Source organism: Pollicipes pollicipes, unplaced genomic scaffold (assembly GCF_011947565.3).
Source record: "Pollicipes pollicipes isolate AB1234 unplaced genomic scaffold, Ppol_2.1 Scaffold_7231;HRSCAF=8579_pilon_pilon_pilon, whole genome shotgun sequence".
In the NCBI taxonomy this organism is placed as follows: domain Eukaryota; kingdom Metazoa; phylum Arthropoda; class Thecostraca; order Pollicipedomorpha; family Pollicipedidae; genus Pollicipes; species Pollicipes pollicipes.
The window spans coordinates 4,433,811-4,457,169 of NW_023597034.1; the positions used below are offsets into that span (position 1 = coordinate 4,433,811).

Sequence of the window (23,359 nt, forward strand, 5' to 3'; positions counted from 1 at the left end):
CCCCCGCCCCCTTCTGCTCAGAGAAGAGGTTAACGCTTTTACACCAGATGCTTTTCAATTTCGCAGTAATTCGGTCCAAGCTCGAAGATTTCGTAGAAGAAATTGGCATTTGCTCCCCCGGGAGGGAGATTTTGACCACGTGTCTGACCCGATTACAGGTAGAGTGACAACTATCATTGAGCAATGCTAGCAGTTTGTAGTTAGTGTCTTTCGGCTTCGTTACCGCTTCGTTTGGTTAGTGTCAGCTGGTTTCAAGTCGGTGTATCTTCCGGCTGCCGAAATCTAACATTAGTACTTAAGATGCCTATAACCGGTAGATTGACGATGCACGCTCGAGTGGACGTGGCCTGCTGCCCGCAGCTTAAAATGCCTATAACCGGTAGATTGACGATTCACGCTCGAGTGGACGTGGCCCGCTGCACGCAGCTAAGCGCATTATTGCTCATGCATTTTGCCGTTACTTTCTCAGTCAAATCGTACTGGCCCCGTTTTGATGCGAGTCCGGGCTATCGACGCCTAGGTCACACCTAGGTCACGCCTAGGTCTAGATCTAGGACGCCTAGGTCTACGCGGACCCCATGCACAGAGCCGTGATCAGTGTGGGCTGAGATAGCGAACAGCCTGACAGTTGGGCCGCTCCAGCTGATAACTTCTCAGTCAGGACACACTTACTTGACCTATAGTCCACCAATATTTCCACGGCTTCGCTCGCATAAAAAGACAAGTAGTCTGCAGACAAAGCTCTGACGTGCGCGTATTTGCGAGAGGACGAAAATCGCATTTGTCACTTATTGATCGACTTAGAGCTGATCAGTTTAAACATCTTGTTGGCCTGTAAGAACACATAAAAGTGCACGAAGCCATGGACAAATGAATCCAGCGGATATAAGGCGCCAACGTTCAGAAGACCACTGCACTATTTGGTACCACGTCTTGCATCTGGGTTCATCGCTCCTGAGACGCGACCACCAAATTAAAAGCGATGGACGTGGGTCTGAATTGCACGTTGCCGCCAGCATACCTCCCACTGAGGTAAGTATTGGTGGATTGGCACCAGGGGTGTAGCTTCTTATCCAGTTAGTGGGGAGCGGGGCGGGGGTGGATGGATCAGCCCCAACTTGGGCACCAGCACCTACCACCCCCCCCCCTCCCCACCCCGCATTTGAGAAAAAGTGGGCAAAACCGGGAGAAACCCTTTTGTTGGCGTCATTTGGGGGTAGAATGCATCATTTGTAATTTTTCACTGATAAGCCCCAAACCATATTGCGAAACTACATCTCTCATTATCAGTGTTTTCCACCGTGATTGGTGGGACTCAGCAGCTGTATTATATGTTAATCTCAAATCTTTAGATAGCAGTTGACCATTGATTCGTCCAGTCGCCATCGATATTGATATAAGGATATGTCATCGGAAGTGATAGAGCTCGGGCCCAAGTTGACTAAAAGTTGACTTAAATTGGCTGAAACCTGAAAGTAATGGAGTGTTTACTGTGCAGCATAGGTTTCATCACGACGTATAAAGCTTTCTAATGCGAGCGATGTTATCAATTGAATGCACTGTGATACGAAGCTGGTGCCAGCTTCGATCAGTGTTTGATTTCATTACGTTCTATGGTCCATTTCGTCTTTTTTCTACTTTTTCCCCCCTTTGATTTCATGTTAGCTCGGACTTCGTGGGATTCTGACCGTGGGCAGGGGTGTATTTCCTTTCCATTTGGACAGCTTCAGCTAAGGGGCGTTCTTTCGCTAAATGAGTTTGGGAGAAGGGGACGCTGAACAGTGATCAATTACTCAAATTACCTAAAATTAACTAACAAACGGACTTACTCCGGATTTGGCCCTCTTTCCAAAGTCGGGGGAGGGGGACTGAGGCCTCAACTTGTCTGCTGAGCAAGTGGGACTCATCCAGAGAGAAACCCGTCTACTGACGCATTGTGGAGGTAGGCTGAGTTATTGCTCGCTGTTCAACCCCAAATCGCCCTCAATTAATTTTCCGAAACCACACCCCCCACTCCTGGGTAACCTGAGTGGTAACCTGAGTAGGGTGAGCCCTGTAGGGCTACCAGTAACCCTTCTCAGGTTACAGAGCTGAACATCGTGTACCTTGTAATTACGTAACTCGTACGCATGCATGTGGCTTTAATATGGATACGCCTTATTAACAAAAAAACGAATGTATAGTTAAGAATATTTTAATGGATAGAGTGGGATAAAATAGTTGAAAGGAATGGTACATTAGCTTAGGAAGCCCGAAGCTAACAACGCCGTCCAGCGGTCTTCACCGACAAGAAAGCGAAGCAGCGCAGCAGCGGACGTGCATTGCGCAGGCGCAGGGTTTGTGTCAGCTTACCTTGATGTCTCGTTGCAGGATATCCGACGGCCATTTCGTCCCTCGATTTGTTGTTCAACTTGTTGTGTTCGACTAGCACCGAATGATAATGCAGACTATTGTCCCTCCGCGAAAAAGTTGTTATGCCTCATTGGTATGCCTGGCACGCGGCGTCCTTCCTGGTCGCCGCATGCGACTGTCATAATTTAGAAATCCTTGGCACGTGCGCGTGCACCTGAAAATGGTGTCGAGTCACTACGGTGTCGCAACGTGCTCCCCAGGTCTGAGGTGCGGATGATGGGCTGGAACACGCCGCCCGAGTATCTCTCGCACGTGGACCCGCACTGGCTGACGTTTCCGGCGCCCGAGCCGGTGGCGCACCACGTCCTCGGAGTCATCTACATCCTCTTCCATACCGTCTCCGTGCTCGGCAACGGCAGCGTTCTCTGGATCTTCCTGACCACCAAACACCTGAGGACGCCGTCAAACATGCTCATCGTCAACCTGGCCTTCATGGACTTCTTCATGATGCTCAAGACGCCCATCATGATCTACAACAGTTTTCCAACAAGGTCCGGCGCTCGGCTGGGTGGGCTGTGCCGTTTTCGCCGCGATCGGTACAATCTCCGGTGCAGGCTCGTCCTGCGCCAACGCGCTGATCGCCTTCGACCGCTACCGCAAGATCTCCGACCCCATGGACGTCACCTTCAAAATGACCATGGGAACGGCGCTGGGGCTGGTCCTGCTGATGTGGCTGTACATTGCTCCGTGGGTGGTGCTGCCGCTGCTGGAGAAGTTCAGCCGCTTCACAGCCGGAGGGCTTCCTCACCACCTGCGGCATCGATTACCTCTCCGACACGTGGGACACCAAGGCTTACATCTTCGGCATCTTCTGCGCCATGTACGTCTTACCCGTGACGTGCATCGTCAACTTCTACTACCGCATCTTTGTGCAGGTATCCGACCACGAAGGCAAAATGCAGGCGCAGTCAGCGCAGATGAACGTCAAGACGATCCGCGCCGGTGCAAGTGAGATGCGTCAGGAGCTGCGCGTGGCGAAGGTGGGCGTGATGCTCACCTCGCTCTACCTCTTCGCCTGGACGCCGTACGCTGTCGTCGCTTTCATGGGCGCGTTCGGCGCCAAGGCGCACCTGACGCCGCTGATCTCCATGATCCCAGCCTGCACGTGCAAGCTGGCCGCCTGCCTGGACCCGTTCGCATACGCCATCAGCCACCCGGCGTACCGGCGAGAGCTTGTGCGCCGCTGGCCGTGCCTCACCGAGCGCGAGGCGGCGCCCAGCGCCTCGCACGACGCCGCCTCGGCCGCCGGCGAGCCGGCCGTGGCGGAGGCCGACCCGCCAGCTCAGCCGCAGACCTGAGAGGGCCGGCCGCGGCCCCAGCGCGGCCGCGCGCGAGGCCCTAAACCCGAGCTGGGCGAGGCGAGCCTCCGGCCTGTCAGGCCCAACTGCAGGCCTGGGCTTGGGCTGCCGACAGGATGGCCTCGACTCTTCAGTCGTAGCTGTCAAGCCGGGTGATGGTTACCGCTGCAGGTATCGTACCGATAGCGTCGGCACTTCGAGGGGAGCAGTCAGGATTTTCTTAAGGGGAAAGAGAGGGGGGGGGGGGGGTTGGAGCTCATTAAGTACCCAGGACGCCGATTTTGAACCTCCTGTCCGAAGCTATCTATAGCGAAAAACGAGAAAAAGGTCGAGCCAAAATCCGGGTCAGGGGATTTTGTCTTCCCTTCCCCCTCCCCTTTCCCCTTTGTCTGCGCCCATGGGCTCTTGTGGAAGCGGAAAGATATGCTTGCTGCAGTGAGAGCGCAACCCAACGGCCTGTTCATAACACCACGTCTCCACCACTCAATCCAAACCCCTCGGATCTCAGCAGAAAACCAGGTAGAATACGATAAACACAATACAACTATTGACGTAGAAGTGCATTGGAAATTTTTAAGCAATCATGTCCATGTATTCACACGGTTCTTGCTACCAGGAGCGTCCGTGTGGGTTGCATATAGACATTTGTAGGACCATGCTGAGGACCTACAAGCTAACGGCCCTCCGGGGGGGTTGGGGGGCTTTAGGGCGCGTCGACCGCTGTAGGTCATGCAACATAACGGCCCTCCGAATGCATGCTTCCCAGCTGATTCAGGCCGTTTGACGTTGAATGCATACACTGAAAATATTGTGATTGACAAAACATTATTTGGGGCGAAATCCACATTGCATCAGGGGCGGGGCCCTCCGAAATATTTATAGATCGACGACTCTGCTTTCTTCTGAGCGGTGTAGCTCCCCTTCAAAATCTTCAAACGGTATCTGAAATCCGCTTCGAACTTCAAACACGGCGAAACAAAAGTTGCAGCTAAAGTCCGGTCGGTTGCAACGAGGTCTGTATTATTTCCAGCACAGCAGTGCCTATAAAAATGGCATATTAGCCGCTGCGAACGGCGCAGTGAGTCACTGCAGTGGTCCTCGACAACTTACCAGACGGAAGCGACAGTCGCGTTGTTATTGAACGCCTTCGTCACGGGACTTCCACAACTTGTTGCTCATTGATGTTTTCGGGCGCGTCGACGGCAGTGGTCACTTTGCGCCAAAAACTTTCACAACTACTGCATACATGTTTACATAACGTTCTCCCAATAAATGCTAGGTCACCAACCTAGTCTACAAACAACTGCGAACACTGTTTATGGCTTGGGCGGACGGGAACTTGTACGACCGTGGCATGGGGTGGAAGGAACAATTTTCGAAACGTCATACTGCTCGCATTAACATCAGCAGGTCGTCAAATAAACACAGTGACAAGCACGACCTAGTCAAGTCCTGGCAATGAGCTCAGCGGACCGAACTATCCTGTCCCGTCAGCGGCCGCCTCGGCAACATCCAACAGCGGCCGCCACACCACGTCACGTGACAGTTTCCCGCGCGCGGGCGGGCGGCGTCCGTCACGGTCTCCCGGTGACGAGCCGGGCCTGTGGGCGGCGCCGCGTCCAATCGGGGGAATCCGGGTATAACAACCCGATTAGGCTGCCGAAGCTGTGAACTCCTTGCGCTCCGGGCAATGACAAGGTAAAAACGCGCGATCCAGACTGATGGGCGTGGAGCTGCAGCCGGTGGGCGGCGCCGCGTCCACCGCGAGGTCAGCCCAGCGCGGAACAGCTCCCCTCACAACAGCCACGTCAGCCCAGCCGACGGCAGGCGGACGGCTGGTCGGACTCGACCCGGCGGTGGGATTCGGGCCGACGCGCGCGTGGCCGACGGCGCCGCACGCACGAGAGCTGCCGTTAGCCGAGCAGCCGAGCTGCTACCGCCACCACCGCCACCAGGCACAGCGCCGGCCGTCGAGCGATGGCCGAGCTCCTGCAGCAGACGGAGGCGTGGCTAGAGATGAAGCGAAACTGGTGGACGTGGACGCCACTCCACCAATGTAGACGCCCTCAGTATAGCGGCACGGCAGCACCTTTCTGCCGGTCCTACACTGCACTGATGACGTTCTGAAAATTTAGCGCGAACAGCACCGAACCAATCGGCGTGAACCGGGGTAAAACGCACCGATCAGGCCGCGCAAACTGTAAATGCCTTGTGCTCTGGGCACTGGCAAACTGTAAATGCCTTGTGCTCTGGGCACTGACAGGGTAAAAACCTGCGATCCAGACTGACGGACGTGAAGCCCATGGTCACGGGAGAAAAAGTGAAACAAAAGCACAGACAGCAAGAGTCGTGCGAATAAAAATGTGTTGTCTGAGAAAGGCAAGGGGAAGCTTGCAGTCCTTCAAGCTCCACTTTTTTGCTTTTCCAAAATTCGCACAGCATCAGATTTAATCATGAAGAACATGTCCATAAATAATTTACTACTGCAAATGGCCCACGTTGTCAACAGGTTCAAATGGCTCATCGGCGACCGCGTGCGTCGACCGAGCTCACACATCGGCCGTACTACGATCACACCATCAGGACGGATGATGATGCACCTCCAGGACGGTGCGCCCAAGCGGCGTGTGAATTTAGCTCAATGAAGGACACTATCTCGATGCGAATTAGTGGAAAATACGAGTGCACACAAAAAGTGAAATTGAAAGTGCGGGGAGCTCCGTATATCCGGAGAAAATGGCCGACAAGCAAACGGCAAGATGGATATGCGAAACACGCTGGTTGTGGTATGGATAGTCTCTGGCATCGAGAAACAGACCGTAAAATGGGAGAAAGGGGGGGGGGGCGACAAAACCGGGTAAGGACTTCACCAGTGTTCATTCTTATAACGGGTGCCCACTAGTACTGTGCATGATAGCAGCTTTCATGTAACCAAATGACCCAAATTGAGCAAGAGAAATGCAGAAATATAATTTTGAGCCGACGCTACCACGCGTGTTTCGTATTTTATTGTTATGTCTAGTCGTGCAAATGTTCCCTGATGATGTTGGTAGGACCAATGAAACGCCATAATATATATATATATATATATATATATATATATATATATATATATATATAAATATGTATATATATATATATATATATATACGGAGCTTTTGCGTAAGATTTTCAAGTGACATCAATGCACTGGAAGACAATGTATGCACCGCTCCAAAAGTATTTTAAATTGTCTAAATGCCCACAAAACACCGCGATGCCGCAGTTTCTCACCCGAAATCCCTGTTCAAAATTACTGTTCATAACCATTGGTGGTGATTCAACGAGTCCAATACATAATACACTAATTGCACATGCACAGAATCACGGAAGATGATCTAGTCGGCCGAACTAAAAGTTCTCAGAGCTCAAACTGAAAAGTAAACCCAATCGACAAAAACAACTGTCAATGTGTGGGGAATAGCAGAAATCAAATCTAGTTCAGAATGCAAGGCTGATACCACTTTTCTCACCTCTTATTTGCTGAGCCCTTCACTGACCGCAGGGGCACTGCAACGTCACTGGAATTACAACACAAAAGTCATGTATTTCAGCACTGCAGCGCTCGATTTCTGCATTTGGAACCGAAAGGACGAAGCGCAGATCCAGCAGATGCCAACGCATATGTCAAACATTGGCAGCAATACAGCCCCCTGCTGGAATAATCCATAGGAGATGTCTCAGGTGTCGTCATGTAAAACACCGTTGTCTGGAGCCTCGCCAAAAATCACCCACAAGGTCCACGTAAGTGACAGCAGAAATCACCCAAGGCGTTCCGTGAAGCATCACTGGAAACCTCTCACACAATCTGCTATTCGACAGCAAGGTTGGGAGGTTGCTGGACCCTCCAACATGGAATATCAACCAACATCAGTATTCACATGTTACATTCATGTCAGCGGGTTTTCGGACCCTGAACAATAAAAAACGACAACAAGCTTAAACTTTCATGCGCGAGGGTTAGAAGACAACAAAGCAGAAATGTTAGAGACGAAGGATTATGAACCACAGTATTCACTGCACAATTGGGGCTGTTAGCTACATGCAAGTCAATCGGGTGTTTCCGAGTTGCAAACGTTGTGCAAAACACCCCATTGTATATGCGATTAGGCATCAAAGCAAAACTGACAAATGTCCTAATATTTTGCGTCTTTGTGCGCACATAAGTAAATTAAAAAGCATGCAAATCTAAAATGTTACCAGCTTGCTATCAAACTAATCTATCTGCAACTAAAAATCCATCACTGAACAATGAGTTAGACGGCTCCGATCTACTGAACAGCCACATGCGTACCTAATGTGCCCGATCTCGCGCGCTGTCACAGGTGTGTGTTGGGGGGAGGGGAGTACCCGGCTTCATAGCTCGGCCCCCACGGAGACTACAGCGTGAGACACACGCTGTCACAGGTGTGTGTTGGGGGGGGGGGGAGGAGAACCCAGCTTCAGAGCTCGGCCCCCACGGAGACTACAGCGCGAGACACACGCTGTCACAGGTGTGTGTTGGGGGGGGGGGAGTACCCAGCTTCAGAGCTCGACCTCCACGGAGACTACAGCGTGCAGCTCTCAAGCGCATAAGGATGTGGTGCACGCGAGACAACACTTACGCAAGGCCTCTACCTGGGGACCCGGTCCGGCACGTCGGCGAACACGAAGGCGGCCGAGGCCATGGTGGCCACGCACAGGTCCATCTCGCGCGGATCCAGCGCGTCCATCGTGTCGGCCTGCGTGTGGTGGTACCAGAAGTAGCGGCTCTGGTCTGTGTCGATACACGCCGCCGGCACGCCCTTCTCGTTGAAGAGGTGCGCTTCCGACAACGGCGGGTCGCCGGCCGTGCGTGTGGAGTTGGCCAGTCCGAAGAGCGAGGTGGTGTGCTTGACGAAGCACTTGGCGGCGTCCGAGCCGGCAATGCGCAGGCCCAGCGGCCGGGACACGCCCAGGTCGTTTTCGATAGCAATCTGCATCTTCTGCACGTCGAACTCGTGGTTCTTGATGTACTCCTTGCCACCGTAGTAGCCCTCCTCCTCCGCCGTCCAGAAGACCACGCGGATGGTCCGCCTGGGCATCAGGCCTAGCTGCTTGAGCAGCTTGATGCTATGGTAGTTGACGAAGACGCCACCGCCGTTGTCCATGGCGCCCTCGCCGACGTCCCAGCTGTCCATGTGGGCGCTGAGCAGCACCATCTCGATGGCGTCAGCGGGACCGTAATCGACGATCAAGTTGCGAGACTTTCTCTGCGGCAGATTCGCCGCCGACATCTTCAGCAACAGCTCCACTGGCTTGCCTGGAACACACGGGCCGTCGGTCACCGCCGCCCGCCCACGAGATCAATACAATCACACGCGAATCACGCCAGTCAGACCAGACGCCATCGCAACCTTGCGTGACACTCGCACTCTAACCTGTAGATCTAGCTTGTAGATTTCGCCTGCAGATCTAGCCAGCAGATCTGGCTGTCAAACCGGAAAGAGCGCATCACTCCTACCGCGCCGTTCGACGCTGGCGCAGTTGCCCACCTTTCTTGAAGTGCCTCGCCATGATGTTAGCGTCCTCGGGCGTGACGGCTGCCGCCGGGATGGGCGTGCTGACGTTGTAATCCATGGAGCCCGTGTGGGGGGTGTTCAAGCTGAAGTCCGTGCGAGAGCGCACCAGAGCAGCCAGCGCTCCTAGCTTGGAGGCTCGGGCCGCACCATGCACACGGTACTCGTTCGACTCCCTGTAGCGGTCTATGGGAAGGTCCTTGGTGTCTCCAAACGGAGCGTTGAAGACGACAATCTTCCCAGACACCTGCAAAGTGGGGAGGTTGAGAATGGAGGTTTCCGTGTCGGCAGCCTACAGATTATCTCCTTTCCGAGCGACAACTTTCCGCACGTGCTTATCGCTGTGCCCCACACTTGGGCTTTCCATTGCGTCAGCCAGCATGTAAAAAAATGCAACACACGTTACCGCCACTAGCAGCGCCACCAACCACACCAGGAAATTCCAAGCTCCATCCCAAACCACAAGCTATCCCTACCCCTACCCCCGAGGCACACGGAACTTCCCACACCCACCTTGGCCTTGCCGGCCTTCTCCATCTCCTCGAAGCTGTTGAACACCACGGCCTCGGCCTTGAGCACACCTGCGGGGTACTGCTGCGTGCCGATGGTGGTGCCCAGGCCCAGGATGGACATGCTCTTGCGGCGCGGCCGCAGCATGAGCAGCGTCTCCTCGCCGCGCACCCAATGTGGCACCATGACCTCCTCCGTGCGCACCTGCCGATCATGAGCCACTTCATGAATTGTGCATGGTGCGTTCACCTACGCCGTACGTTGGTTTCACGTTTCTGCATGCTCTGGTTGCCAATATCTGACCTCATTCCTCAAACATGTCCGAAAGTGGCGAATCCATGGTTTGCACACGATTGTGCATGAGACTCTGCACATACGACCCACACTCCGCCGGCGCGACTGTCGCTTCTCTCTTCTGTCAGTGTGAGTCTCGCTGCGGCTCCAGGCCGCCTTCAACCTTTCCCGTTCTGAAGGCTTAACGTTTCCTTCCTTAACTGAGTGGGGAGGAGAAATAGTCGCGATATCGCCACGCCTCAAAAATACATCGCCTCATCAAACAGGTGATGTATCAAATGCGTTTTTGGCTGGGTTGTTGAAGGTAAAAAATTACTGGTTGGTTGACGGTAATATCCGCCCAGCCTTTGCCCTCACTCCTAGAACAAATCTTCCGCCAAACATGTGCTAGATTTGATTCAATGAACCAATTTGAATGAAATGGCGAATGTTTGACTCAAAATCAAAAGTGGATCCAGTCATTTCTGCCATTCAGCGTTGAATGCTACCGAGCTTGCGATGAAAGATAGATTTCAACGCGCCAACAAACATTCTAATTATAAAACAATGTGTAAGAGTTACCTGCAGTTTGGCATGCAACGCTCTTTAGAATCTAGGAGCCAACATAGAAGACAAGTCAAAATGACACACAAATAACTACGCTAATCCCGGATTTTGACTTCACTTTCCGGATTACAGGCATTTTTTGACACAACTGCCGATGAGGTAGCAGGGAGTCACTTACAGACTTTAATGGGCATGCACAAACCAAAATAAAAGGAGGCTAGGCAATAATTTTGCCAATATGTACATCTAGAAAACAGATCATAGTATTAGCAAGGCAGAAGTGCAGCAAAGCAAGCTTCTTCCAGATAACTTTGAACTAACGCATACAGTAAAATAATCTGTAATCACAATGACTATCACAAAACCACATTGTTAATGATCACAAATGTGCAGGTTTACGACATTGGCACTAGCTTCCGACAAGCTTTTGCAGACTAATGTATTGTGCATACGCATGAGCCGAACATACATTCGCGTGCAAATCACGTGTTACTCTCAGGCAGCTGAGTTCAATTTTTTTCTGGTGCCTATTGATACAACACAGTGGTGATGGCTACACCCAGGAAAAGCGTACCTACTCATCTACATTCAAGGTCATCACTAAGCCGTACCGAAACAAAGGGTCGGAACCAGCCAACAATTTGCCTGAATTCCCAAGTCATTGTGCACGGCGAAACGCATTCTTCATTCATAATTGCTCCATGTCGCGGAGGAATGAGCGGCGAGTTAGACTAGTGCATCGGCCAGCTGTAAGGAGATCCTTGGCCACACTGGGTCAGAAAAGGCAGCTGAACTAAGCAACTGGCATTGAACTGGGAATCACCTTTGGAGCCTGGTCTTATTGCAGGCTATCCTGGCGTCTGTTGAGGCGTGCACAGGCTCAGCCTTTTTCACAAACCCCAAGCACCAGTTCACAGCTGTTCACACATTCAGACCATTCACCCTCATCGACGTATACCGAAAACGTTCCAAATGTGCGGAAAGACTTAACAAGACAATTTTTGCCTAACTCAATGATTTTCGGCATTTCAATGGGCTCTTGTTTGCGAACGGCACCCGCACATCTCTTGCAACGTTCAACAGCATGCCAATAATTTACAATATCGCTCCGAAATACGCAAACCTATGAGTTACCTATGAGTTACCTAGTAAACCTATCTATTGCTAAATGTAACTGAGGGATGCGCAAAGAAAAGTGTGCTTTTTCACGCACACTACGCCTTTTGTTTTCTTGGCCTCCAAGAAAGTAACTTTGCGCATAGTGAAGGGGTCGCCGCTGTTCCACTACCAAAAACTGACCGAATAATTACCCGGTACCCGCCGCTAGGCGTGCTTGCTTAGTCTCAATAGTGTTGCAGTGATTAACTCTAGGTAGCCATAAATATAGTTGCTATATGCCTTTTAAAGCCCATGAAGGTACCTTACAGACACTTTCTCATTTGGACACTTGCAATATCATGTTTTCTGTTCAGCTGTTGATTTGAATAACCGCGATTCCATTTTTGATTCAGCCTGTATTTTCATGTTCAAGAAGCGGCCAGCAAAACAGAACGGTCCGAGTCAAAGATGAATTTCGCTCAAACCTGACCACATGCCTCTGATTTGAATTATCAGCTGGCTCCGATTTCCTTTTTGGAGGGGAGGGGGGGGGCGGCTAAAAGTCGTTTTAAATCATGCACAAGTCAATGACCACGAGTCTGTCTGTAACATGGTGCATTTTTAAGAGTTATACCATGTCATTAGCACCATTTAAGCAGCAAGACCAAGAACGAGAGCTAGGCAAACAGTTTATTTGCTTCAAGACCCATAACACCAATAAGCACCAATAAAGTACACGCCGGCAAACCTGTTGTTTCTCCCCAAAGCTTTAGGTAAATTCCAACATGAATATTGCGAGAAGTAAATTTGCTGTTTTCGTCAACATCTCAAACTGCTAGATCTATTTTTCCTAGCAGCGCTCAGTGGTGCTCACGGTCGATGCGTGGTGCACAATGATGAAATTTAAGTTTGCTATTAGCTGCTTTAATCTAGTAGTTGTTGCTCTGAACTATGCATTTCCGCGCCATTTTAAGTTTATCGTTGTTTCTCGATGATACCATTCTGGCGCACTGCGCGAGGCTGCTCTCAATCACAGGAACACCGATGTTTGCGGGTCATATTGCAACATGTTGACTGGAAAGCGAAGATGTCCCCCAGTCACCTGCAAATGCCTTCACTATCGTGAAACCTTGCCTTCCCAATAGGAAAACATTCCGAGAAGCGTGAGTAGCTTAGATGGCCGGTTAGTCTTTTGGCCGAATGGTAAGGATGAGTGGAGTAGACAAAATTCTGCACCAGAAGAAAACAATCTGCAGGCATATAGCAGCTATAACATTCATTTGTCTATAAAACGTTTCATAAAACTCTGATGAACTCCCCCGTACCCATCTACAGTTGCCGTAATCGCCGCTCTGGTGGAGTTTCCCACTTTTAGAGCATATCTTAAAAAAAAAACATACTCTGGTGCAGCCTCAGAACCAGCTACGTGTGGTAACAACAATGGGTAGTGCCAGAGCAGCACCGTAAAAACATGATAAGGATATCAATTTTGATCATGTTCGCTGTCATCGCTTTACAACAGCGCTACGCTTCCTTTCCTACAATCACGACCGCCGTCGTCACGACCGCCGTGGTATCTCTACCGGTGCGAATAAAAAAGTTTCCGATTGGCACAGCGGACGGCAAGCGCCTGTTACCGAAAGGACAAATTTGTAGAAGCCTGAACCAGGGTGGCACTATGAAAAATATGGCATTACCATTCCCAAAGTCAAAGTGCGCTTGGAAAAGGACTCGCTGTGGTAAACACCATAAGGGAAAAGTAATAAAGGCTATGGTGGCAACAGTTCGTTGAATTCTCAGCATAATAGCTTCATGTTCGCACATCTTTTTCGTAAACAAAGTGTTTACAACCTTTCGTAGCACTTATTACGCAAACAGTTGGACAAGTTAGTGTGTTGCAAATATTGCAGGCCACACATCCCTTGGAAAAAGCAAGACAAATGAAATGTGTTACTCGCATACTCGTGAGCGGGGAGTCCAAAGAGATCTCTCCCCTAGGAACGGCTACTTCAAATCGGAATTCTGGGCTATTTAGAACGATTTCAAAACAACTGGCATTCCTGATCAAATCGTAATGCGTCGTATCGTAATCGCATGATGTATCGATGTGCCAATACGTGCAAAGAGCGAAAAGGTGGCGTGCTCCCTTTAACATATACCCCGTTACTTGGATCTCATTCATTGCTTCCTTCCCCCCCCCCCCACAAACTCAGCAGCTGAATCCGCCATTGGAAGACATCCGCTCAATAGTCATTTCTTCCGTTGATTAATATGTCCTGTCACCATTCAGAACCAGTACGTGTGTGCTTTCTGGGGAGCGACTTTCACGAAAAAATCGGCCGCAAACCCATCACACGGATCCTCGGAAAGATAACATTCACTGATTGTATCACTATCCACACTGATTCTTCCACGGTCACCACCAATTGAAGTGATAACCTCCACATGGCCCTGTCCACAGCCACTTTTACGGTCCACCTTCCGGCAGCCCACATGCGAAGTGCGTGTAATTCGTGTCGCCTTGACACACACCGAGTGACTAGCAATCTGACGTCATCACCTTAACCCACGCTTAGCAAACATTCATGCCACCCGATCCTTCACGGAATGCCTAAGCATCTCTGACCTGACCTCGGCCCCGGTGACAACGCGGCGAGACACCCTCGGCCCCGATGTGGAGTACCAGGGAACGGGCCGACCCGGCGAGGCTATCTGTTGGTTATTCAGCCAGGTGGCTGAGCCGGCCGACTCCAGACCGCAGCTGACGCGGCAGGCGGGAGAGATGTTCGCACCGTGGACTTATGAGGCTAGCCTTATAAATACCGATACCGCTTAGTAAGAGCGTAGTATGTGAGCCATGCTCGGTGGCGATGCCTGAATACAGGTGCAAAGTTTGATGATAGCAAAACTGGTACCGATGCTGTTTATATATATATATATATATATATATATATATATATATATATATATATATATATATACGTGAACTATACCTCAACCATTCTTAAAACGCTGAGCGCGAGTTTGGTGCAGAGAAGTTTCAGTTGCTAACGGAGAGGCATCAGCATTCAATGCAAGCAGTCCAGGCTGATATTCCTGGCACTGGTAGAGTTTCGCCATGGCCCGCTAACCCAGCTCCGCTATCGCCGACACTGATCTAACGCCAGCAGTCCTGGAGCAGCGGTGTATAAATATGGCATGGCTATACCTGAACCCCGAGGGTCGTCGTCCTCTGTCACTGCTTAACAATGAGACATATCACGTGGGGAACAAGTGCTCGCTGCTTGCCGCAGTGCAGCTTCAACAGGCGGATTAGTAGCCCCGGTAAGGACACGGGCTGTGATCGCTGCAGACCAGTTCCCGACACGAGACGCGCTCGTACGTTTGCAATGGACGGCTGGTCCATGACGGGGCCCGACGTCGCCTGTCCGACAGGGGCATCACCTCAGAACGGCCTGGACCTGCCCCTCCTGAGACGACCTCAGGTTACGGGTGACCGCGGGTAATCACAGTCATCGCTGACACGTGCGGAACGGAGCGAGCAGACGATCCCGCACCCACCCGCCGGGTGTTTCCAACAGATGTTTCGGATTTTGCGATAGCGAGGCAGTTGGATTCGCGTCATACACTTGTTGTGGACAGAAATTTCTAACCACACGAGTGTACCAACCGCAGACTCAAGGCCATGCCATGCAGCTCTGGAAGCAGTGCAGCGCACAGAAGTGCCATACGGCGCAAGGCTTAAGTGACATCCCGCACGTGCACTGTGCGGATTCCGCCGTTTGAAAGAAGACCATCTTCTTAAATCTCTCATATTCGCGGTCATCCAAGGGTGGCACGGATATCCGTAAAAATGTTTATCACTCGCCAAGGTAAATCATGTGCTAAAGCTACAGTCACGCCCTTCGCGTGCAGTGCGCATGCCGACATGCCCCTCACCCCATGTTTCATACCCACAGCACCGTCATTTCTTCCTCACCACTCGGCACGTACATCGAGTCAGCAAAGCGTGCGAGCGCGGCGGTCTCGCGCCACTTTTTGTCGCGCGCCTGAGCCGCTCGAGGTTCGCGGCGGCGCGCCGCCACTGACCCTGAAGCCGTCCTGCCGAGCCGTCTGCTCCATGAAGTCGATGGCGTCCTCCAGCTCGTCGGAGCCGGACGGCCGTGCGCCGAACCGCTCGACGAAGTCGTCCAGCCCATCGTAGGCGGCGTGCCGGTGCTGCTGCTCGTTCAGCGCCGCCTGCAGTAACAGTCGAGTCAGCCGGCGGCGAACGGGCGCGACTGCTGGGTCCGTGTGAACAGCTGGTTTGACGGTTATAAACTTTCTTTTATTTAATGATTTTCAAGACAGACAATCCTTGGTGCCATAGCCCCGGAACGACTTGGGAAAAATTATTTGTTTAATTAAATTGTTTATTCAATTAAATATTATTATTTAGTTCATATATATGTATATATACTATAAACATAATATATTTTATAATTTAATGAATTGAACTTGCAACTAAGTCTACCAGAAAACATGCAGCTCGAGGCTGACGTCATCAGATTATGTACTGACGGACAGCCGCTCACATGAGATGTCAGTGGATGAGCCGCGGTGGCCTTGATGTATTGCACTGCAGGAACAGAGCGTTCGCTACACACCAGCACCCTCAACCGAACTTCCCGAGTTCGCCTCGTTTCTATGGCAGACTTCTGCACCCTTCGGTCAGAAATATCTAAAGCATTTGTTCTGAAACCAACCATGCTTTTGTTTTCAAGTACAACAGACCGCGAAACCCAAACGGGCCTTGGTTATATGGCCTCAGCAAGATGGCGAGAGCCGTAAAACAGATTCTTTTGGCCCCAGCTAATTCCATTTAATTTAGAGATGTGGTCTCACAGTCGCTATTCCATACCGATCGTCACGATCGATGTGGAGGAAAAAACCCAGTGTTACCGGCGCTGCAGCAAGTCTAGGCCGGCGGGTGTGCTTCCTCATAGACGGGCGAAGGTCGAGCGACTCTGAGCGACCATTCAAGTCAATGAACGCCAGCAGGCATTGTGCTCGCAGTCCAAGGGGCGTGCCATCCCACAGTCGTTTCCTCCACTGACTGAGCCATATCACAATATTTTGCCACATATTCGGTACACGAAAAAGGAGCCTACTCCGCAAAACGGTCGACAGGCTCGGATCAGGCAGCTCAGTGGTTCACAGATTGCATGGGGTTCTCGCTGCAGCCGACTCCCTCAATGTCACTGGTCAGTTCAGCATAGCACAGGGCTTACAGTCTGCCAGCGTCCATCACGCCTGGGTGCGCAAGGGCGACCCCAGCCACCCACATTGGGGCTAGAGCTTGACGTCATGTCTGACGTAAGTAGCGGACTTTGATCGGTCTTGCGGATTACATTTTCCGGTATGTGGGCGGATGCTTATATTCACATGTTCTCATGTCATGTTCCCATGTTTAAAGCGAAGTTCATCAGTGAGCAGGCTTGGCAGAGAATCTCAGCCTGGACTCGCCCCTGTTGATCCTCCTCTGCACGGAAATTGCTGCGTCATATGTGGTGTTTGATCGCGTACATGCCTGTGGGTACCCTCCGTGAAACGGACACGTCCTGCATGAGTGGAAATCCGATGTCAATATTTAGCTTTCCGGTGTTTGGGACTTGCACATGAATGTGGAAAGCCTCCCCCTCCTCCTACTCCTCCCAGTACAAGACAGTGGCTTTGGATAGGGCATGGATGCGTGCACTTATCCAATTCGAAGTTGCATTTGACCACTGCTTCGCGACGTCCCTCGCATTAACATCGCTGCGAGACAGCAAAGCTAACCTTCCAACCATCGGGTGTCCCCTGCTCCGATTGAACCAGTCCCGAGAGGTCCACCACTCGGAACAATCGTCAATCAAACGGTCCGCTGCCGCTCCACGTGTGAGAATCTCCCGTGGTCCGGACACGGCGCGCTCAAGCCAAACGCGCCACGCTGTCGCCTCTGCGCCATCACACTCCACAGGAATGGCTGGCCTCAGGGCGCTCCTATGCCAACTTCGGCATCTTGGGTTGCAAGACTATGACTGGAGAGGACATGTGTAGGCGGGTAAAGGTGTCTAGATGAAGTTGTCTACGCGCAGCCCACGTCGGGTGTACATTAAAACCATTACACAACTTTGGAGGCCCACGCCGCGAGCTTGCAAGCTTGGAATCACGCAGACATGACAGATCGCTGCTGCACGGTTCAGGTTTCGTACGGCATCGGGAAATGCAGGGCTCGAAGGAAGTACCCAGTCATGCTTTACAATGTAGAGGTTTCTTCCAGCATGATTCCACAGCACGTTCAGCGTCCGAGAAGACATCTGCTACAGCTACCTTCCGTGACGAACGATGGAAGCCAATCGCGTCCGCCGCTTCGCCCGCCTTTTGCGTGTCATGTCGTTGGGAAAGAGCAAAAGGGAAGAACAAACCATGATGGAGCACAAATCGGGCCGACCTTGAGACTCCTCCGCCGAAACGGGAATACTCGGCTGCTGGTTTTCAGCTCACACATCAACATTCGTTATGGCTACCTACCGAGGGAAGCATGGGGCAAGGTCTGGGTGAAAACATTGTGATTCTGAAAACGTGCGACTTTTTCCTTGTTAAATTTCAATTAGGATTCATAAAATAAACACGGCAGGTTCTTTCGGGTCTCATAAACTTAGACTGATCCTGAGTTGGACATGCCTGCAACTTGCTTATTTCAACAGCGCACTGAATTGCATTATCACCCGTTCTGCATGATCACCCACCTGCATGATCTTGTCAACGTCATCCTGATACTGGAGGATGTTGTTCTTCACCGAGTCTGGCAGAGCGCAGGAGGTCTGGGCGCTGGCGCGTGTCAACTGGCTCGCCGCCACCAGGGCCGCCAGGAGCGGCAGGCTGTGCGACCACCTCGTCATAGCCCTCGGTTGCGTCTGCCGGCAGGGAATGAGGCCTCCGCTCCTCCGCAGCCGGCGGTCTCAAGGTCACTGCCCGCCCGAGGCGACGAGCGAGAGCCTGGCCGGGCTTCCGCGTACGAGCTCGGCAAGGATTGGAGGCGAACAGAGCGTAGCGGGTGGAATGTGTGCCACGTCGTGCGTGGATCGCGTGGCATGTGTGCCAGCGGACTGTGCCAGTCGGCCACTTCGTAGTTACGTCGCCACGTAACGACCGCGCCGTCCTACCTGCCCTTCGAATACGTGGGCGGAGGAATGCGGCGCTGAGGCCGCAGGCGGGTTATGCTAATGAGCGGCGCCGTGAAAGACGTGGGTTTCCCGGGCCTCTGCCTCGACAAACACCGGGAATCCCCCCGCCGGCCCGTAGTGTTTCGGCGGCAGCGAGAACCGGCCGATCGCGCCGTGGTGGACTCGCTCTGTTGACAACCGGCGGTGAAGCGGCGCCCTCCATGCTGACACGGTCCGGCTGCCGGTCAGTCCGGTTTACTGCGAAAAAGATAACATCGTGCCGGGAAGGCAAGCGCCGTAGCCAGCCTCTAGAGGCGCCGTTTCACAAAATGCAGTGGGGGCTGAGCGGCGAGAAACGATCAACGTACCTCCAAAAAGGCCAACAAACGGGCTTCTCCCCAGGTTTGGCCCACTTTCTTCCCAAAGTTCAGTGTCTGGAGCCCAAGTTGCGGAGGGGGGGGGGGGGGAGGGGAAGGGGTGAAGCCCTCTCTCCAACTGAATAGGAAGCTACAGCCCTGTCAGCCTCCGAACTGCAGGTGCGCACATCGGGAGCGCCTTGTTGTATGCAGGCCTCTGTTGTTATGGCCTTAGTGCATAGCAGCTCTCTGCATATCTACGTCATGCCGTCAGTCACACCAAGCAGGCCAAGGGCTGATCTAGACTGCATTGCAAGTAAAATAAAGGTCAACGGGTGTGATGAGCGGTGCTGGTTGGTATTCAGCCGTCTTTTTCCGCTGGTCTTCACAGTGTCGGCCAGTCGGTCAAATGCCGGCCAGTTTCGCGTCCCAGGCTTTCTGGTTCCGTTTGACCCGCTGCTCTCATATGCTCTCACGTTGACCTCAGGCTGGCAAGCCACGCTTGACCAGGAGTATCTCGAACAAACTTAATTATATTAGCGGATTCCGTATAGGGATATTCCACGATAAGTGGACAGATCAAAGGGCCAATCTTACGCCTTCATCTTTCTGATCTTCAAAACAAGGAGTCGCAGGGGTTGTCAGCGGTACCGAAGTCGCTTGCGTCAATTTCAGGCCTTTCAGTTGAGCGGTTATGGTGTTGGGCCTCAAGCATTTCCGTGTTGTGTGGTTGAAGGGCTACGTTCGGCGGCGATTTTTTCCCTTACGGTGTAAGAAAACCGTGCAAAGTGTCGACATGATTTATCGACTTTCCATATGGTGTCCGTGTTGTGGTAGCAAAAAATATCGACGGTGGCGTTATGAATATTTGCAATCCACGCACAATCATTCTCCTACGCGATTTGAACCTTTTCTCATGTGATATAGCGAAGTTTGAACCTCATGATCATTAATAGAAAAGGCAGTTGGTTATCGGCTTGGTTATCAGCAGTTGGTTATTGGTTATCGGCTTGGACAGGTTTGGAAAACAGATTACAATGAGGGACTAAGCTTCATTCGCGCCATCCACCGTCGGCTGCCGGCGCAGTACCCCCAACGTGCCTCTCCGCCCATGCACCGGAAAATGAGTACTTTGTGAGAGAGCAGTAAGCTTGAATAAGACAACGGCTCGCGTGCACGTGAAAGTCGACTCAGTGTGCCGGTGACTCAGTTAACTCACTCTAACTCATCAAAGCTACTGAAATGAGGCGACCGTTACTTCACCCCCAACGCCTGGAACAAACTCACGGACAATGAGAGTCAGAGCACTCACTGGGGTTACTCTGCGAAGCCGAAGTGTCTCCCTGACAGTCTTGGCCGCAGCCAATCTGATACTAGGCTCATCTTCTGCTCGAAGGACTTCTCCTTTTGGTACAAAGGAACATACCACCTGCGGATTAGCCCTGCCCAGCAAATACTGGCATAGCTTATCAGCAGAGGGAATACGGTCGAAATGGAGACGCCAGAGGCTGGCACTGGTAGCAACCTTTTTTAAAGTCCCCAACTTCATCGCAAGAGTTCTTCCCATGGGACATGGCAATGTAATGCCACTTGCACTTCCCGCCAAAGTCCTCCTCATGAAAGCAAGTGTTCAAAGAAGTAAATCTGGTCTTGCACTGTGTACCTGATTCATCTCAAAGCAAGATATTTGTTCATTTTTGAAACAAGACTTTTCACTTCCGGCAAAAGATCCTGTAGACATGTATGAACCGCATTTGTGCTATGCTTCATCATGTCTGACAGCCCGCAACACCTTTTATGATCAATCTGTCCAGATTCTGGTCACTATACCACAGAAGGATGTAGCGCGCATTGCGGTGCAAACCAATGAGCCATTGAATTTCGTCTTGGGCGATAAAAGTGTGGTTTTCTGAAAAAACTCTTAAAAATACAAAAAGATCAAAGCTCAATACTCGGGTAGCCATTTTAAAGGTCGTTAGCAAATTTACCCTGGCGTTGGGACCTAAAGAGATGCCTGATTACTGCAACTGTGGCTTATGACAATTTGATCAAAAACTCATCCGTTGGCAGACCAAGTTCGATTAAATTACGGCGGTCGGTGCTCACCCACCGGCCAAATCCAATTTTACTGATCGAATCCAAATTGTCCTCTACTTGCGCATTAATTGCATCAATCAAATTAGATCACACACCATTCTAAACGCAGACAATTCACACACTCCCGCATCATGCAGGATCCCCTATGAACATCACATACGGCATGACTCAGTAGGTCCTTTCAATACGTGCTCGGATGGGGGGGGGGTGAAATTGGCCCCCCTGAAGGTTTTCCGGAATGGTTTCTGAACGGCGCGACGTAGCCGCGCCAAATTTTGCTTATCTATAGAAATTTGAATAGCGGATCGTCAGGAATAAAAAAATAGATGCATCTTGTGAGGTCGCTGACCTATGGCAGGTAAAAGTCAGGTCATGGTTTCAACGAAGGCAATCGCTGGGGAATCGTTCAATCTGATCCAAGAAAGGAGTGCTAGACGAAATCATACATCTCTGAGATGCTGCCTTAGGCAACAAAGCAATTAAATGAACATATCACATCGTTCTGGGTCATAAATGAAGGTCACACTAAGGTCAAAACTAACCTGCTTTATCATTCTAGGGCTTTCTGTACGGGGTGGTTTCTGGTGCTCATTTAGAATCTATTGATTACAGGAACCGCATTATGCACCTTCGATGGACGTCTTAAAGGTCAGAATAGGTTACTGACCTAAAGTGACCCAGGTCAACTTTTCATTTCTAGGAGCATCCTGCCTAGTGTAATCTTTGTCGCTTGTTCGAATGCAGAACTTAAAGCAGGCTTGGTCACCTTGACCTTCAAAAGGTCAAGCAAGGTCACTGACCTTAAATGAGCGTGGGAACTTTTGCTTAGAACGGGCTATCTAGGTTCTAGGGGCCCTTTGGAGACCAACCTGGAATTTTATGTTGTTTTACCTTATTTGACCCAAAGGTCATGACTTGGAACTTCAAACTTTGACCTGAGTGAGTTGACGTACAGGTCAACACACCCTGTAAATTAAGTGTATCTAGCTCTCTTAGTTCCTGAGATCTCAGGGGGGGGGGGGGATCAAAATGACCGTTCACTCGAACGAAGGGTACCCAGCCGGCCACCCAGGCGCGTGTTAAGTGGCATCTCGCGTGTCAACAGATCCAACCACCAGCTCCGCGTCCTGGTGATAATAGCACACGCAAACTACGTGCGTGCCGCTGATATCCATCAAGACGCAGTGCTCGTGGAATAACAGCCTCATGCTCGCGTATATCTAGTTCCGAACAGAGTTTTTCAGGTTTTCGTAGCAACTATTCTGCCAGCTTTTTGCCAATTAGCATGAGGCAAGCATTACAGATCACACCCGTTGGAAAAGCAAGGCAAATGAAAGGCATTGCTTCCATAGTGGTGCAGGGAATCCAGTGAGATTTGTCCCGCAGGAGTGGCTACTTCACATTCAAATTCTGAGCTTTCCAGGATTTCAAGAAAACTAGCATTACCGATCAACTCGGACGTGTCTGGTCTAACAATAAGTGAAAGTAGAAAACGGATGGCATGCTCCCTTAAAACCTCGCACTTGACCCGCTGCTCGTCACTGTGAGAGCAGGTACATTTAATTTGCCTTGCTTGTTACGTGTTTGTTCTGTAATGTTTGCAACACCCTAATGCACGGGTGTCGATTTGTGATCTTTTGTGGGGGCCCTGGCCCCCCAATGTTGAGTTGCCCCCAATGTTGGCTTGGCCCCCAGTGCTTTTGGCTGGAATACCACAAAACACGTGGGTAAAAGATGATCATAACAGCTATCTTCTTGGATCTTCTTGCGTAGTGGCGTCTCGTAATAATCTCATAACAATAAGTCGTGGTTGCTCTCACCACGAGATAAAAATCGTAACAGCTGAGCGGATGAACGATGCAATCAACTTCACATACCTAGCGCCACAATAAACGCAATGATTTGTGAGATTAAAGTGAAAAGCTTCGGAATATGGGGATGACCTAAGCTCTTTGTGGCTAACCCTGTCCCCGTCCTCCACAACC

At 51.2% G+C, this 23,359-nt stretch overlaps 1 protein-coding gene and 1 pseudogene across 2 annotated transcripts; one reads left to right on the forward strand and one right to left on the reverse strand.

The window, feature by feature from the left end:
• Positions 1 to 951: 951 nt before the first annotated feature.
• LOC119109279 (opsin, ultraviolet-sensitive-like) lies at positions 952 to 3,850 on the forward strand (annotated as a pseudogene).
• A 941-nt stretch (positions 3,851 to 4,791) lies between these two features.
• LOC119109434 (carboxypeptidase Q) lies at positions 4,792 to 18,776 on the reverse strand. 2 transcript variants are annotated; one of them, XM_037233050.1, is made up of 7 exons: positions 18,505 to 18,776; positions 15,824 to 15,973; positions 9,800 to 10,000; positions 9,263 to 9,533; positions 8,367 to 9,030; positions 7,223 to 7,270; positions 4,792 to 5,699 (listed from the first exon to the last, which is right to left on the reverse strand). In XM_037233050.1, the coding sequence occupies exons 1-7, from the start codon at positions 18,655 to 18,657 to the stop codon at positions 5,624 to 5,626; spliced, it is 1,563 nt and encodes a 520-aa protein (XP_037088945.1). In that variant the 5' UTR covers positions 18,658 to 18,776; the 3' UTR covers positions 4,792 to 5,623. The 2 variants fall into 2 exon arrangements, 1 of the variants encoding a protein (XP_037088945.1); XR_005095413.1 differs by having other exon boundaries at positions 5,609 to 5,699; positions 8,354 to 9,030; positions 18,505 to 18,774.
• Between the last annotated feature and the right edge of the window lie 4,583 nt (positions 18,777 to 23,359).